The sequence below is a fragment of the Coenobita brevimanus genome, chromosome 112 (genome assembly GCF_032717465.1).
Source record: "Coenobita brevimanus isolate Jiangsu-jjx chromosome 112, ASM3271746v2, whole genome shotgun sequence".
Taxonomy (NCBI): Eukaryota; Metazoa; Arthropoda; class Malacostraca; order Decapoda; family Coenobitidae; genus Coenobita; species Coenobita brevimanus.
In genome coordinates this window covers 1,887,986-1,905,894 of record NC_137065.1, presented here as the reverse complement: position 1 = coordinate 1,905,894, position 17,909 = coordinate 1,887,986, and the positions used below count along the sequence as shown (strand labels likewise).

Here is a 17,909-nt window from a genome sequence, read left to right as displayed (position 1 = left end):
TCTGCCACAGTCACGTGCCTAAGGAGTTATTGTTAAAAAGTGAGGTTTGTCTGTTCCTTCGTGCATTCAGTTTTAATAATACGGCTATCAGTGGTGGGTCAGGAACACAGCAGAACCAGAATACAGCTACTATTTGACAGGAATGAAAGTATCTATCTATCTATTGCCAGACGCCTCAATCCCGTTTGGGGTGGCCAAGACCTATACCCAGAGAAATGTGCGGTATAACGTATCTCAAATTTTATCATTCTCTACCTGGTAAATATTAATTACTGTACAGGTGTTTGCATATTGAGTCTAGTAGATAACCTTACTTTACCCTATGCTTAGGTGGGAAAGAGAGATCAGGATGATGATACTATCCAGTGTGGCTTCACTTTGTTCCCTCTATACTGATTATGTAGTCTTATGCAGTATACAGACTTAGTCTCATATTCAGTGCACTGATAAATTATTGGCACTTTGAACTGACTCTCTTCCATAAACTGCTGTAAGTAATGCACTCACATTCCTAAATATGTCACAACCACCTACCCTTTTTGCTTGCTGCATGGTGGGGGTTCAAGAATGTAATTTTAGCCTCTTCACAGTTGGGGTCTCCTGAGCTTGCACTGTTGCACCTAAAGAGAGATATTTTTATGTTTTTTTTTTTTTCACCACTAGCACCCTTCCTCAAGTACAGGTGGTCCTCGTTATAAGCTATAGAAGTGTTTCAAAATTTGGGAAATTATAAGTCAGCCTTGTAAGTAGCTCAGGTAAATTTTTCTGTAATTTATCCTGGACATTAAGCCAAAAAGAACTTCCGAACAGGCAACTTTTAACGAGGACTTCTGTAGTAGACCAGTTAAGGGTATTGCTTGCCTTACTGCCTTCCTAATATGACTTGCCCCCCACTGTAACCCACTTGGTATACATTTAGAGTTGCTGCCAAACAAGCATTATTATACAGTAATTGGAAACACACTGCCTCAAGGCATTATATTTGCATGGTAGCTAGAGCCATTTTCTATGCTGGGTAATAAAATACATTATGTTGGAAATATAGTCAGTCCTCACTTGAAGATTGAGATATATGCAGACAAAATGCTGATTTAAAATTGAGGCACATGCTTCAGGTTAATGATTGAGGGGCTAAAAAATATAACTGATAATTTCTTATTGCCAGACCATATGATGAATCTTAGAACAGTTTTAACCTCCTTAAGAAGTCTTTTGATACATTTTATTCTTGCTGTCTCCAGATGATATTCACTGTATCAGAGAATGTTAAAATTTTAGGGGTTAAATATTGCATTCATTACTTCTTCACTCCGAAGGTGTCTCCCAGGTTGAGTAAATTATTTTGTAGCAAGAGTAAGGAACAATGCATTGTTGGATTTAAGGGGTTAAATGATGTATAGGTGCTAATTCACCAGGATGGAAGGTATCCAATTTTACTCCTGCTGACTCGTAATGATTTTATTCAGCTTAGGATAAGACTTTTTGAGCTGGAAGGGTTAGATACAACCTTAGTAAACCCCTTCAGTTTGAGAAGCCTTTCTTACAGCAAGTTGAATATTATTATTTAATGGCATCAAAAATAGATGTAAAAGGTTGTACAGGCACAGTATTCAGGAGTAGCTAAATAATGAAAGTAATGGCAGTTGTTGTAAGTGAGGACTAACTATAATTCAAGTAAGCATAAGCATGAAGCAAAGACCTGGGAATGAAGGCAGTGAGGCAGGGAAGGAGGAGAGGTTGCCAGTGGTGGGTACCCCCCGCTTGATGACATTTTGGTGATGGTTGTTGTTGGGTGATGCACAGCGGAGGCGGTGGGCGGGAGCGGCACACCCACCCCCTCCCCGCCCGCCCCTACCCCTAGCCGCAGCCCCGCCCAGGGTCGTCGCCTACAGGAGGTCCAGATCATCCAAATCGTGGAAGGTCCCACCCTGATCCAGCCCTCGGAGGTGAAGGTGTCTCAGGGCTTGGTGTTCTCGGCCCAGCCTGTCCTCACACCCATAGGTAACACCCCCACCCCCTTCACCTCACACCACCACAGTCCCATCCTCGTTCCTGTAAAGATGGAGGAACAGTTTCTTTTTGGTGCAGTGTTAGATGTGGTATGGCAATGGAAATCCCTCTTAGCAAATAATAATACATTTAGAAACAACTATGGTGGCTAATGCATCATTCATCCTGTTTTTACTCCAGTAAGAGTAAAGAAACATTTTCAGTACAGTATCAGATGCAGAGATATGAAAGTCTTTGCTGGCAATGTTGCACAAATGGCTACACTTAAATCACTTTTCAGTATTGCAGTTTAACCAAAACTGTTCCTTATATTAGAGTTGAGAGAAAATCTGCTGAACTGACATTGGGACTTACTTCAAATTATGATATTTATATTTGGAGAAAAGGCCTCCATTACCTTAACTCAGTAGGAAACTGAAAAGCTGAATAAAAGCTTTTAAGCACAAGACCACAGTCTAATTGTAGAAGTAAACTTGATATATGACAAGAGAATTCATGAAAGATTATTGGTCATAGCAAAGCACAGCAGTATTGGAATACTAGACAAAATAATTTAAATCTGTCTTAAAGAATGAGCTTTGATTATATCATCACCATAAACGGAGCTCAAGAAAGTTGATGCACAATAATAATCAAAAGAAGAAAAAATTAGTGTTTTGAGTTACATAATTTGCAATGATTTTTCACAAGGTGAAATTCATCCAAGAACTTATAGTCCATTCAATCAGTTGCCATTATTGATACCGTATTCTTGCAATCCCAAGATGCTGTTATTCAATTTAGAGGCCTTTGGAACTGAAGGAGTGAAATATTGCCTTTGTTAACTCCTTATTTCTGGAGAGCTGTCCAAAGTTGAATAAAACCTGGTGGTACCAAGAATGCACATCTAGAGAAATGTCAGCGTAAGGAAAGGGTTAAACTCGTGCCACTCAAAGATGCGAGAACTGTACTTCGCACAATGCCGTATAACAAATATAATGGATTGGTACATATGACGTGTTTCCTGTAGATAGTGACAAGTGTGTTTGGTAGTGATAAGCCTTATTAGTAGATGGAGGGCCCCACGAAAACAGACACCCCTGGGAATGTATTCTTGCCCATACATATCCTTCTCACTGCTATGAATAAACTGGTATTTGAGTCAGACTAACGTAAATTGGTCTTGTTGATAGAAGTACTGTGATTAACCCCTTTGCTGCTAAGGATAAACTTAAAACTGTTTTGTTTCAGACTAATAGCTGTTGAATTCTTCTGAGGCAGTGATAGGTTTCAAGATATCTTGATTAGTTCATCCACTGTTATGAATAAATGTAGTATTTGACAGACTAATGGCAGACAGTTTTTGAAAGCATTAGTAGCAGCCAGTGTTTAAAGGTATCAGAGTTATTTATTTTTGCTATGAATGCACTTAGTATTTCAGTAAAACTAATGGCAGTTGGTTTTGTTGAACTGAATGTGAGAATAATAGTCTAATGGTTAAAAAATAATAACTATTATCCCTTTTCACTGCTCTGGATAAATTTAGTAGAGTGAGCTTCCTTTCAGAGTAAAGTTAAACTTAGCCACAACTCTTGTCCTTCCATTCCCACCCGTATTACTTCACTCCCAACTCCATAACCTGTAACTGTAATTCTATTTTAGAATGGATTAAAGGTACTAGTGATGGAGTTAAGAGTTAGGGATTATGGGCAGGTGTGGAAGGGCATGACTTGGACTATGGTGCCAATTGATTTTTTAGCTAAAAGTGGAGAGACCAGTCTCTCTTTACTATACTACTTGTGACCTCCAGTCTTCTAAATGCCATCTGTCCAGATCTTTGTTTTGGTTTCTTAGTTTTTTGAAAGGGACATATGAATGACAAGTTTGTCTCAGTCTTGGGTTTGTTCATATTTGTACTATTAATTTCAGGCTAAGGTCACACTATTCTTCAGCCAAAAAGAATCCTAGCAGTCAAAGGGTTTATACTTCAGTACTGTAAATATTGTACTTAGACACAGCTATCATGATGGATGTATAGTTGGGAAAGAAAATTCTGTTGCCTCTCCTTTTCTCTCATTGGACTTTCCACTTGGTTTCTTGATTTACAGCAGCTGACACTGATAACTGTTTGGCTACTGTTTACTGTCATCAGTGTCATTTGCTCTGGATTAAGTCTATGGCAAGAAAGACAGGATAGGTGACAGGACTTTTGTTGCCGATAATACACTGTGAATTTTTGAAGATGTACATTGTGAGTCATAGTTTGTGGTCACTTGATCCTACTTGTGCCATGAGGGAAGTTATATCAAGGTTTCACACCAGGCAAAAACTTACTGTTCTGTGGTAAAGGTGGTGGATTGAAGTTTTTAGACAGCACAAGGAGCAGTTTGCAGCAACATTGTTACCTTAGAAAAATGACTGCCAAGAACAGACCTTTTCCAGCATAAAACCTTGGCTACTGCTTCCCTTCAGTCAGAGATAGGTATAAAATGGGAGAAATGGCATTCCCTCGAGCTAGACCCTGTATTGGATCATGTAGCCTCACTAGGTTACAGGAGCGCGCTACCACTCCCGGCACGGCAGTCCTGGGCAAGGGTCAAACTCACAGTCCTCCAATTACGAGCTTGATGCTCTACTACTGAAGGACGGGCAGGAATTAGTGGATGTTACCATTGAAACTTGAGTGTGAAGGGATACGAAAGCCCCTAAATTCAGGCATCATTTCAGAAATACTCTGTATGGGTAAAAGTTAAAAGCATGGCCTTTTATCCTCCTGCTAATTGTGTTATGCTATCAAATCCAACTTTGCAGGAATTATTTTAATTGTCATAAATTAGGGACTTAATCTACACCATCGCCCACTCAGTTTTAATGGGACAGGTGATAGTTTTTTATCTACACCATCGGCCACTCAGTTTTAATGGGACAGTTGATAGTTTCTGTTAACCCTGTATGCATACTTGACTGGAGGGATTGCAGTGATTTTTTACACTAAACAAAGACCTGTTCTGGGTAATTTGAAGTTTTACTAAACTACAAGAATAGTGTCATTGTGAAGTGTTCCTCGTGCAGTCTAGTAAAGCTTCAAGCCACCTTCTTAGGACCAGAGGTATGTATTTGGTATGAAGCTCTGGGTATGACCCCTTCAGCTAAGCATAGGATTAGAGAGTGAATAGGTACTGTGGCTCATGACTGTGCACCGATATATACATAAGTCCCATCGTTTAGAACTGTACATGACGCATTACTTGGTTACAGCAGACACGACCGGATTGCTCCCCACTGAGTTGTGCACTATTGGTCAGTACCACGGGTGTTCTGTGTGCCAGCCTGAGGTGCAGAATGCTTGACAAGAAGTCCTTGTTACAAGTCAGAGTTGCTTTAGAATCAGGTTTTTCATACAATTGATACTGGCAACTATGCTTTTAAGTCCAAAATATCAGTGTTTTCCCACACTTCTTGCCTGGGATCATATTGGGGGTGGAGGGGGATGGCAAACCCGCCATTGTCACTATCATAACTTTTTCATACCTTTAATAGTCGCAGATCAGGGGATGTTTTCCTGAGTATCACAATTTTTTCCTTACAGTTGGTACTGTACCATAATTGGGGAGCTGACAAATTGGCTTGTTAGATCTCTGTGTCAACTTTCCGTACAAATCACACACCAAATTGGGAAACTAGTAGATTTGCTTTATAATCAGCAGTGTAACTATGGGTGATTTTGATATACATTGGAGACTAAATTGCAAAACAAAAAAATATAAACTTCTCCCATGTAAGTGGCACTGCAGATTGAGAAGCTGGCATATCTGCTGTTTAGGCAGTGTTGTGACTAGATTTATTTTCTGTGGACTAAAGTGCAAAAAAGAGAAGTACAATAACTTTTTCCATACAACTATGATTGTTATTTGATGGAAACTGATAAATCAGTTGAATAGGTGTCAGTGACCTAAGGGGCAGTTCCTTTGGTAAATTGACTTCATAGGTCCAATATTCCCCATCAGTTTCCATGTGTTCAGCTGGAAATATGAATTGGAAGAACTAGGGAAGGCAGGTCCACTTTATAGGTAACAATAGAACTAGCAAACAATTTTTCTCATTCACTGTGAACTTAAAAGCAAAAAGTAATTTTTAAATAATGAACTAAGAAAATGTTCTGAAAAAAAGTGGCATGTACTGAGGACTTCACTGTATTCTGGGTTCCTCAAGCAGCAAGTTTCCCTGCATTCCATCCAGCGCTTTGTACATGAGGCGTTTACTACATTTGTACTATCCCGTATGGACCCCCTTAACCCCTTCACACCCAGGATGTACTTGAGTTTGGTTTATTCTTGTCACAGTCAGATGGTTTTATATCAGGTTGGACACCCTGTTGTTGATGGTTTAATTAAGGCTAAATCTTGCTGCTTCAGTTCAAGCAGTCTCTTCTAAGCCAAATAAACTTGTCTGGGAATGGCAAGAATAAACAGGGATCATTGTGAATATTGACCCAGCGACAGTGGTGGTGTTTTATATATTGTATTGTTGCCATTACCAGGCAATTGTTGTCAACCTAGGAGAGCCTTTCAAAACTGGCAGAGTTAGACAGAGCCCTAACAAATCCTATCATTACTAAGGGTGATATTACAAGTGGCTCTGAAGTTTTTTAACACCTCATCCTTAGCAGTTGATATCTACACATTGACTTGAGTATCCTCTTGCCATCAGTATTGAAGCAGTATACTGGTAATTAATATACAAAGACATGTTTGAGGTGTAAAGTTCCAAGTAAGTTGATAAAGAGGAGGTGCTATGTAACTTTCCATGTCACTTAGAATACAGTCTCAGGCACTTTGTGAAGCTGATGTAAATCATTTGGCAACAGCAGGAGTAAAATAAACAAGACATTCTCATGCTTGGAAGGGTAAACTGCATGATACTTAATTATCCCTTTTCTCTGCATCTTGGCATGTATTGGAACATACCTTTAAACTAACAGTGATTTGGGACTTTTATTTCTGTATAGATTTTTCAGTTCTTAACTAACAATTTTGGAGGACTTCTGCTCTAATGGGGTTCATGATTCATTTCAAGCTTTGTTTGGGATTTCTGTGTGAATTTTCTCTCTCAACCCTATGGCTGTGAGTGACCCATGTTTTTTTTTATCTGACCAGGGAAAGGTGATACCAATAATACTAATGGTATCATGGTTAATGTGGGCTCTGAAGTACCTGTCTTGCATTTAGTTTCAGGTGATATCAAACAGTTTACCTCTGCTAAAGGGAAACCTAGGGCATCGCTCATCTAATTGTAAATGTAAATGAGTAAGAACTTTATGATTTATTCCAGTTTACAACATGTGATTTGACTACTTGGCCCATATACTCATCAGTCAGAGGGTTAAAAGTCTTGTGACTTTTGGGAGTTTGATACCCACAGAAGGGCCGGGGTGACGTATGTTTTTTGTGTGCAGAAGACTAATAGGCTCTTACGAGTTGCATTGAGGCTACCAAAGTGTTTTAAGTACTAACCAAAATTTGTATGTCTTGATTTCACAATGCTGTGAATCACTCAAATGGAAGAAAGATAACCACGTGCTTAGAAAGTGTTTGTTGTGAAGGTTCAACAGTTTTGGTCCTACTAGTCTCATCCTCATGGTGTGCAGGTTGAGCCAGAACTGGTGTATTGTAGTCAGTCAGTCCTCGTAAGTCCCAGGATTTGTGTAGGCAAGATGGTATTTTCTGTTAAATCACTTTGGAATGTGTTCTTGATATACAAGAATTACAAGCTCTGAATTCTGGTCTTGAGACAACTTTATAATGAACCACAGGAAAAGAATTGGTTTAAATTCATCAGTAAATGAACTGTGAAAAAACTTAACATGACAAACAGCTTAAAATGCATCAGCTATGGTCAAGGGCTTACTGTATCTTAAGTAAACACCATTTGGGTATGTGGAAGTATTTCTTTCAGGTTGTTAATAGCCCCCATTGCAGTTGTGTATGCAGGACAAAAGGTAATAGTGTATTAATGTACAGTATTATCAGTAATGGGCAGTTAACAGGTTAGCTGACGAGTTTATTGAAAAAATAATAATTTCTGTATGACTTAGATTGTCTAAGTGGAGGAATTTTACCCCTGGGAAAAGTTTCAGCCTGATGACCCTCAACAGGTTAACTCCTTCACTGATGTGTAATTCATCCTATCTCCAGACTATTTTGTCCAGCTTTGGAGAGAGACTGAACTGGATGAATCGTAACCTTCATTAATTTTTCATCTAGAAATCTGTCCAGAGTTAAATGAAATCATTTGGGAGTAGCAAAAATAAAACAGGAAATGCATAATTGGCAAGAGAAGGTTAATAGAGGTGGAATGTGTGTGTGTATACACTGAAGAGAGGGAGAGAAGGAAGCAGTAGTTAGGTGTATGTCCCTGGTGTCCTCCACCTCGTCCCTTCTTAATTCCCGGCTTTCCTGTGTTGCACATGCATATGTCTGTATTCATACCTGCAGAGGATCTATGATGGGCTAAAGTTATGTTATCCCACAAAATAGCTCTTCCTAATGTGGGTATATTTAAATTTTCCTAATCTGCAATTTTATACGTACAGTAAAACCTCAATATTATGGACTTCAGTAGACTGGAATTAACTTTTATCAGAATTGAGGAGCTACTGGACTAAATTCTTATACATCAGAAAAAGTTCAATAAAGCCAAAAGCAGTTCAGACTGCCTGACCACTTCAGCTATGTTCACCACAATAAGTTAAATAAAAGACATGTTTTATCAATGTATTGTACAATATTAAAATATATATATTATACCACTTGATTATGGTAGTGAATGTATAATACAGTTCAGTACTGTAGTGGTAGTTATAACAGTTTATAAACCGTTGCAATGTGGACTAATGTCTGATATATCAGAAAAAGTCTGGGTTAGCAGGGGAAAGTCTAGATGTCACTTTTTTCAGAATGGCTTGGGGCCCAATTAGTGAGGTTTTACTGTATACTAGCGGAGGTTACTAATTTTCTTTATTGGGTGTTATAAATATCTTTAAAATGCTATAGCCAGTGTTACTAATTGTCTTTCCAGTGACTACACTCAGAATTCATGACCTAATTCTTTCAGTATGATGTTATGTTTTTACTCCATTCTTTCAGCCACCATATTTAATTCAGCTTACAGGGAGGAACATCTGGTAGTGAAAGCTTATACAGTATGCAGTGGTGTTTAACCTCATCTCTATGATGGGTCTCTTACCCACTTCACCCTAGTGACAAAATTCCATTTATTATTGCTGCTTTCAGACTATAGTTCTTTTCCCTTAACATGGCCCAGGATTTTGTTGTTTTCCAGCTAATTTTATGAAGCTTAGTGATAGAATAGGACAGTACTATGGCTCTGTGTCTTTGCGTAGCACTTTTTCATGACCAGCATTATAACCTAACATTGCAGCTTAGTACTCAGGTGGAGGTAACTGGCAATATTAGACCAAGCTGATGCTGCTGTTGATGATCAGCCCCAGTCTGTTTGGCTGAACAAACACATCAACAGCAGGCAAGCAACTGTCCGTGCAGGGTTGTCACGTGCAGTGAACCGGTGTTCCCTTCAGTTGCCAGTGCCTCATGGTTGCAAGGCATGGGGAAAAGTGTGAAGATTTGGTTCCTGGATAGACGCTGAATTTGTTGCTTCACAATTAAGTGGGGCTAGAGAGGTAGAAAAGGCAATGGAAGAAGTAGGCAGTACTACATAAAGTGAATGGATGATGGCCTCACCCACCAAGTACTGTAAATAGTAAGAGGAGAAACCGTGAAGATAGCTGAGGAGAAACCGTTCAGATGGGAATTTAGAACTAGCTTTCATTAGCCGATCCTGTTCAAGAAATTGCTTCTAAATTGAATATAATTGAATGGAGGTAGCTAGAAAGGTAATGCGTTAGATTGAAGAGGGTAAATTGAATAAAATTGACTGGTGGTAGAAATGATACTTTAAATCATCATACTGCAAGGATAAGCCTGTTAATTTGTAAACTAGTCTGTCTTGTTTTAATAAGTCTGTAAAAAAAAAATGTATATTGCAATTCCCCTAAAAAATTGGCAGTTGCAGTATCACTGGCAGACAACAGTAATTACGGTGATTTTATAAAACTTAGCACTTTTTGACCCAACAGTAAATCCAGGTTTAACCCACTTTCATATTAAATCAAATATAACTGTAGTTAATGTTTATAATTGTATGTGCTTTGTAATTAAACGATCCTTGTAAATTTCTCAAAAGATGCTCATTATCGAGGTTACTAAAAGTATTTTGTAAAAAAAATAATGATCAGTGTTCTTTTATATCAGTTCATCTCTGGCTCCCCATAACAGTTTTCAAATTATAGTAGATGTGTACATACTGTCTAATTTAATCATTTCTGTTGTACAGTACAGTATACCTTCAAGATTATCAGGGCATAGGATTTAAGAGGGGGGGGGGAGCTATGCCTCTTACACAGGTTTACTCTTCATTATACTGATGACTGTATATAGATCATCAGCATTCGTTATTATTGTACACAAAGCGACCATTTAAAAGTTCTTTTCATTCCCCAAAATACTGTAAATAAATGTTAATCATATACTAGTTTGTACAGTCGTATGTGGCATACAAATAATGCTAATATGAATGTGCTGTCACTGTTCCAGATATATAAATGTGTATTTTAAAGCAGTATAAAAATTCTATATCTCAGATTCTTACTCTGCATTTCAGTTATGGCTGAAGAGCATCAGTTTTAAACTTGTGAATAGTTAAAACTTTGTGTATGTGTATATTAAGGGTATACTGTTTAATCAGTAATTTGCTCACTTTCAGTTTACAGAATAATCTACTAACAGTCCCCAGTTTACCAGTAAGTTTAGCCACAGTCTTAACCTTGTGTTGTCTCGTTCAGAGCACCTGAGACGGAAGGACCTCAAGATCCGTCAGGCACTTGAAGAGAAGCAACTCCTCATTGCCGACATTCTAAACATTCCGCATGAACATTTTGAAAGTGTGATCGACATGGCCGGAGAACCAGCTGTGGGGAACAAGGAGCCGAAGGAGCTGGTTCTGGCGGCGATGTTCCAGGCCAAATGTTTGCAAGAGACCCTGAACGAGGTGCTGAGTATAAACGAAGGGGATATTATAGCCGCTCGGGCCAACAGTGACTCCCGGCCTCCCCCTTCAGTCACCAACCTCCCCCTATACCAGGCACCAATGACCAAACTACTGGGAATCTCCACCACATTATCACAGCAGCTCTCATCTCTCCTTGTAAGTTGTTTTTTAATAATGTGTGGCCCATTATGTGTCAGAATGATGGCTTTGCACAGGTTTGTTTTCCAAGAGGTGTTGGGAGTTTTTTTTAGTGCTGTAATCCACCCTTAAATATAGTGAATCACTCTATTCTAGTCTAACAGCTCTGGTACTTAGAGGGTAATACAGAATTGGTTTATCACCCCCCCCCCCTCCCTTCAGCCCCACACACGCTGGTCAGCATGAGCACCACCTGATTATGAGTTTATTGTAGCCAGTCCACTTCCATTTCATTATTTTATTTTGAAGGGCTCACGACAGTGTTAGTTTTTTTTTTTTTATTATTATTATTATTTTTTTTTTTTTTAATAAGGCGAGGAAGAAGGAACCAAAGGCCATGGGCCCGCCATTATTGTTTCTTCCAAGAGAAAAACAAAATACAAGAGAGAGTTTAACTTATTGATGTTGGCTGACCTTGCTATACAATCTCTTCCCAGTCCCTTAATCCTGAGGCCATTTTGTAGGATCTCATTCTAAGTCTATAAAAGGTGCTGTATTCTGCATATAGGTCTTGCAATTTTCTTCCTGCTTTCTTTTATGTTCATTCGCCATTCTGTTTGCAGCTCTGTCATTCAAGGAAGTGCTACAATACTTCAGTGTTGTTATTGTTTTTTAAATATATGGGAGATATTGTTAGATACTTGGTAATCTAGTGCTTGCAAGGCACTGGTTGGAGTGATGGCCTTGCCTTTCACCTGCGTTTTGTATTTAACCATGTAATGCAATCGGATTTAAATCAGTCTCCTACCCGTAAATGTTCCGGACTAAGGTATCAGAAACCCCTACCTTTCTGTAGAAGCATTATGAAACTAGCTATTTTAACTGTTACTTATTACGGTATATACCCTTTTCTCTATCTACATTTTCTCACAGTGATTCATTGTGCATGCCAGAGATTGGTTGTCACTACTATCTTCTGTCCCTCTTCTGTTAGCCTTGTAATAACTGAAACGTAATGGTGTTTGACAGTAATTTTACATTCATGCCATTATTTCATCCACCATCACCCCTTTAATTGCTCCAGTTGCCATCGTCATCATATGTCTTGTTTCATCCTTTGGACCCTGCAGTGAATAGTCATGGTAGAATACACACCACCAAGCTGTGTTAGCCCTTCTGCCCAAGAACAGTGTTCTTATTCTTGCCACTGCCAGATGATTTTCTTTATGTAGGATGATCCTCTTGAGGTTGGAAGCATTACGTTAATCCATTCAGTATAAGGCCTTTTAAAAAATGAAGTTATTAGGTCATTGAGAGGTAGCCCCCCCCACACACACACACACACACACACACACGCACACACAAAATGGGAGAGTTGATGGGCAGGATGGGACTAGAGTACAGTATATAGTTGTTGTGATGAGGAGTGGTAGATTGAAATGGTTTGTGCATTTGGAGAGGATAGGGGATGACAGTTGGGTGCAGGAAGTGTGAAAGTTGGGGGTGGGTTGTGAGAGACAGACCGAAAAAGACCTGAGATGAGATCATAGAGGGATAAGGGAGTGAATAGAGAAGCATGGAAAGCCACCATTAGGTGACCAAGACCGACACATGTAAGCATGTTGGAGCGTTTGTAAATAAAGTGAATTGTAATAGTACTCTAATTAAATCTAAGGCTAAAAGACTAATAATAGCTATATACTGATCTTAGTCAGTTGCTCTTTTTCCTCATTTTCATTGATGTATTTTGCAGTTACCATTTTCCACATACGTGTTCTTTTGACTCTTCCTTAATCCCTTTAGCTAGATTATGCCTTTATTTCATTCTGCCACTAGGTTATTTTATGCAAGTTACAGTGAACAGATTAGAAAAAATTGATACTTCATTCTGATAGATCAATCTTCCTCACCCAGAGCATTTTTATCTTGTTGCTTGTAAGGTCTGTGTTTTATAGTGTTAAAAAACACTTAACAGCCAATCCCAGGTGATCCCTTTGATACACTGAAATAAACACAGACATCCCATTTCATGAGATCTCTTTGAGAAATAGGGTAGCGAGAATTGGCCGTCATACATTTAACCTTTCCACCTCAAGGTGTTGGAACTCCGCCAAGTAGTAATTAGAGTGGCCAGAAGCTGCTGGGGCAGTAGAAATAACTTATACCGCACTAGAGACAATAAAATAGTGCTCCCCTTAGTATTGGCACGTCCTGATATGTGAACCATTATTGGGCCCCCAGTACTGGCGCACAAATATATAAAGTCCAGAACACGTATACATGCCACCTGGTGGTTACATACTTTTGTGTGAGTGTGTGTGTAATTCGTTGGGTCGGTCAGGATCACTTGGTCGTGATCATCAGCTTTTACCCTCCCGGAAGGGAGCTGAGAGCTCATATAGTCCAATCTAACGGCAAGGCTATGACCTTCACACATGCACACACCCATCCCCATGCTCAAGGGGGACAGTAACCACCCACTTTGTCAGTGAAAGTCTTCACAACCTGAGCAAGGCACGAACTCCCGTCTACCAGACGGCAAGCGAGAACGTTACTACTGAGTCAGTGAGAGGTGTGTGTGAGAGAGAGAGACCCGATGTGAAAGGGTTAACGGTAGATAACCAACCTATTCCCCTTGAGGGCATTACATGAACTCCAGTCACCACTTTGAGATTAAACCAATTTTAAAATTAGGCAAGGATGTCATCTTCAGTATTAATAAAGGGGGATAGACATAGCATGTGGAGAGGATTGGGGATGATTATTGGGTGAGGAAGGTGAGAAGTGTTAATATTGGGGGTGGGGTTATGAGAGGTAGACCAAGAAAGACGTGGGACGAGGTCATTAAGTGTGACCTCAGGGTTAAGGGACTAACAGGGAGGCTGCAATGGATCGTGCAGCATGAAGAGCCGCCATTAGGTGACCAAGGCCGACACATGCAAGCATGTTAGAGCCTTTAAAAACGAAAACGAACGATGTCACCAACTGGGGCATTTTAACCACAGACATTTTTATGTATTATTAGGTGGGAGAAAGTGGATAGGATGATTTATTATTATTATTGTTACATGATATGGTGGATGAGTGTGTGAGGAAGAAAGGTGTATAAGTCTGTGAGGCTAGGGGTCTGACAAGAGATCGAGCTGATTGGGTGAATATTGTGGGGAGGGACGCATGATCAAGGATTTGGCACCCCTTTTTAACATGACAGCGTCTGGATTGACTCAGATACGTTTGTGTGAAGCTACAGAACATGGTGAATGTTTTTGATGTATCAGATAGAGCCAGGATTCTGCGGGCTTGAATGGTAAGCGAATTTAGGCGTAGCCCACTGGGTTGAGCACATTTGGGCTGTCTGGACATTGCTGCTACTCACCCTGCCCTAAAGTGGGAAAGAAGGTTCAGATTTCTTGGTGTCAAAAGTTTGTCAGACATGCCGGCTTTCTATATTCATGAATTACACTCGTTATGGTGATTGAAGTGGATGCTGTCATGGGATGGCACCAGTATAACTAGGCGGCAGGTCTACCCATTTTACAAAATGTTCCTTGGCTCCTACCATTTCACAAAAGGAAGATCTTGAACTGCAGTAAAAGGGTAACTTCTGCCTGCAGTCCACAGGGTTTACATCCAGATGAGCCAGGGGCCTCAACAATAACAAGTGCTGTACTATTGCCTTCCAGAACTTGGTGTCAGAGAGGGATGATGAGCGTGAACGAATGAGGAAAGAGCTGGTGGCATCTCGAGAGCGGCTTCATCAACTCCACATGCGTCAGAACTCCACCACCACAAGTACCACCCAGCCCTCTTCTGCCACCCCACCTGTAGGTGCTCCCCCACCACCCCCTGCTGCATCACCCCACACCTCACGACCCAACTCGTTTGTGTCGGTGGCGTCATCTGCAGCAGATCACTCAGACACACCAGAACACCATGACACTGATGAAGGTGAGCATGAGGGTTAGTGTAGTTCTCTCTCAACTTGGCCCATGTCTTCTTTTGCAGCTAACTGTGTTTAACATAGCTCTGGCAGAAAGACAGTAACATATCTTAGTGCATTCAAAATGGAGAGAGGTAGTGCTGTAACAGATTTGTTTCACCAAACCAAAATAACACTGGTTTTTGCAATATTTCTATGCATTTTTTCTGATACCTAATCGATACTTATTTTTTCTGTTGATGTGAGCATGTCAGATACAGAGGGAAGAAACATTAATATGCCATAATCAAGATGTGATTCAATCAGTAGCCAGATTGTGTGTGAAAAAGTGTTGTTACTGTGGCATGGTTTTGTAGCCTGTTTTAGAATAGACTTCATGAAAACCAACAATGAGTGCGTGAGTGGGAGGAGGAGGAGGAGGAGGAAAAAAGAAAAGAGCAAATAACCCTTGAGGTTGAAAACAGCGAGTTCAGTGAGTTAATGGTATACATGCGCAGTTGACATAGTGAACTGCCCGTGGCCTTTCAAATTCCTTAGTCATAATATATTCAGTCACTCTTCTCACTGTAGTTAAAATAAAGAAGTGATTTACTGCATGTAATAAAGAAAGCTGTAGATGGGTGCAATAAAAGGACAGTCACTCTGAGATAAAGGGATGAACAACATTTGGCAACTTTGGTTAGGCTTGGTTTCCACAGCAGAATAGTCCTTTAGTTGACAGAAGAGCGTTAAATATATTTAGATAGATAGATACTTTTTCATTACTGCACTAGACAAGGTTTGTGACTACACTAATATATAGAGGAAAGATGGCAAATCAAAGAGTGTATACATCTTTTGATGGTGTATGTATGAACAGTCTTGTGTATGCTACTCTAGTCTTTAATTTCACCATAGAAAACTGGGTCATTCTCACCTGAATGCTAAATTGTATCTTTCTCTACCAATAGCCAGATGCCAAAATCCCATTTAATTTTGAGTTAATTGTTTTACGGGGAGGGGTACTTTTTTTCAGCTCATCTTTTCTCTCTCCAATTTTTCAATTTCTTCATTAGCATTTTTCTTTTAGTTCCATCAACAAATTGGTTCTCAGCATTTTCAGATTCCCTCTTAGGGCGCGTCCTCATGTGTACTCGAACATGTGTTGGCAGCTCAGCTGGCAACATGTTCGGGAACATGTTTGCAGCAGTATTTGGACAGATGTATGCAAACAAGTTCAGTGCAGCTTTGAACACTGGCAGCAGCGGTGTTTGGATAAGTGTGTCCATACGAGGCAGCTGAGACTTCATCACGATGTTGCCAACACGATCTGGACGCTGCTGCTCTCAACATGTTTGCAGCCTGTTCGTTGCTGTGTTGCTTACATGTTGCCAACACTTGTTTGAGCACACATGTGGATGCGCCCTTAGCTGTAACCCATTCTCCAGTAATTTAATTTTCATGAATATCAACATGACACATTTTCAGTGTTCTTACCTAAATCCCCCCATACCCCCACCCTACCCCATCCATTTTGTTGCCACTTGGGTTTGTTTACCTCTCATGGATTTCTTACTGCTGCCATAATAGCACTATCATACTAACAGTGGGAGGGGGAAGAACTATGCTTTTCATAAATTTACCGCACTAAAACGATCATACTTTATTAGTGTCTCTCACAACCATGCAATTAATAGTCACACTTCTGTGTACAATGAGGTTACGTTAAGTAGAAACTTATCGTGTAACAGTTTATCTTACCGGTTAAAATAGGGTAATTTTGCCACATTTCCAATAATTCCAATTCAGAGGCCCATAGCTACCAGACTGGTGCATGGACTTGGATTATGTTGGGCTTAGGTTTTAGAAGAATGCCGGCCTAACAGGTCATGTGAGTTTTGATTCATTATGCAAAAAAAAAAACAAAAAAAACACACACACACACACACACACACTGGAGAAATGAATTTGTTTACCAGAAATTTTCAGCGTATATTGCATTAATGGGGGGGGGGGGGCATTATATTTACCCATTATTTACATGTTTCAGGTTTAAGGCAGTTCAGAATTGTTTGCATTGTTCTCACACATACACACACGTGTTATAGCAATAATAATCAAGTATTGTATCAATAACAACAACAAATAGGTTGCAACAAAATTATCCTGTCGGATGGGGCTTCATCCTTGCCAGACATGATTTTCGAGTCACGTTACAGTATTTCACACAAAAAAAATTTATCACTGCGCTTTTTGTCACCACACTGAGAGTTGTGCACTTGCACTGTTACTTAAAGATGGCAGTGGTGTCTCAGTGGCCTTGCACATGAGAGGGGAACAATCACAGGTAATGTGAACACTGGGCGGCCACCTTGGCTCAAACTTACGACTGTCTGTTTGCGTGTGAAGCACCACGTGTGTATGGGATTGTGGTACACAGCCACCACAATTGTTGTGTATTTCACCATTGTTGTCACAAAACTGGGTATAGCTTTTAGTTCATCTTTCTCTTGACGTACCACATACCAGACAAACATATAATGAGACCTGACTTGAACATGTTATGTGAAACTACAGTTTTGTTTACATTATTTACCTAAGGGGTAGTCGACTGAATGATATGTGGTGTAGATGGTTGTGTTGTTTCACTGGCCTGGCTGTTTGTTAGTTCTCTTATTCTGCATTTTCTCAGTGGATCCTAGTTCATTGCATCTATATGGGAAATTAGAATTAGGAT

At 39.8% G+C, this 17,909-nt stretch overlaps 1 protein-coding gene across 1 annotated transcript in view; it reads left to right on the top strand.

Annotated features, from left to right (window-relative positions):
- Positions 1-17,909, top strand: part of RhoGEF2 (Rho guanine nucleotide exchange factor 2) — a 725,597-nt gene that overhangs the window by 698,290 nt on the left and 9,398 nt on the right. The window contains exons 31-34 of the mRNA XM_080286550.1: positions 1,804-2,001; positions 5,251-5,289; positions 10,910-11,271; positions 14,937-15,201. Of these exons, the coding sequence (XP_080142676.1) occupies positions 1,804-2,001; positions 5,251-5,289; positions 10,910-11,271; positions 14,937-15,201 (864 nt within the window). The remainder of the gene's footprint in view (positions 1-1,803; positions 2,002-5,250; positions 5,290-10,909; positions 11,272-14,936; positions 15,202-17,909) is intronic.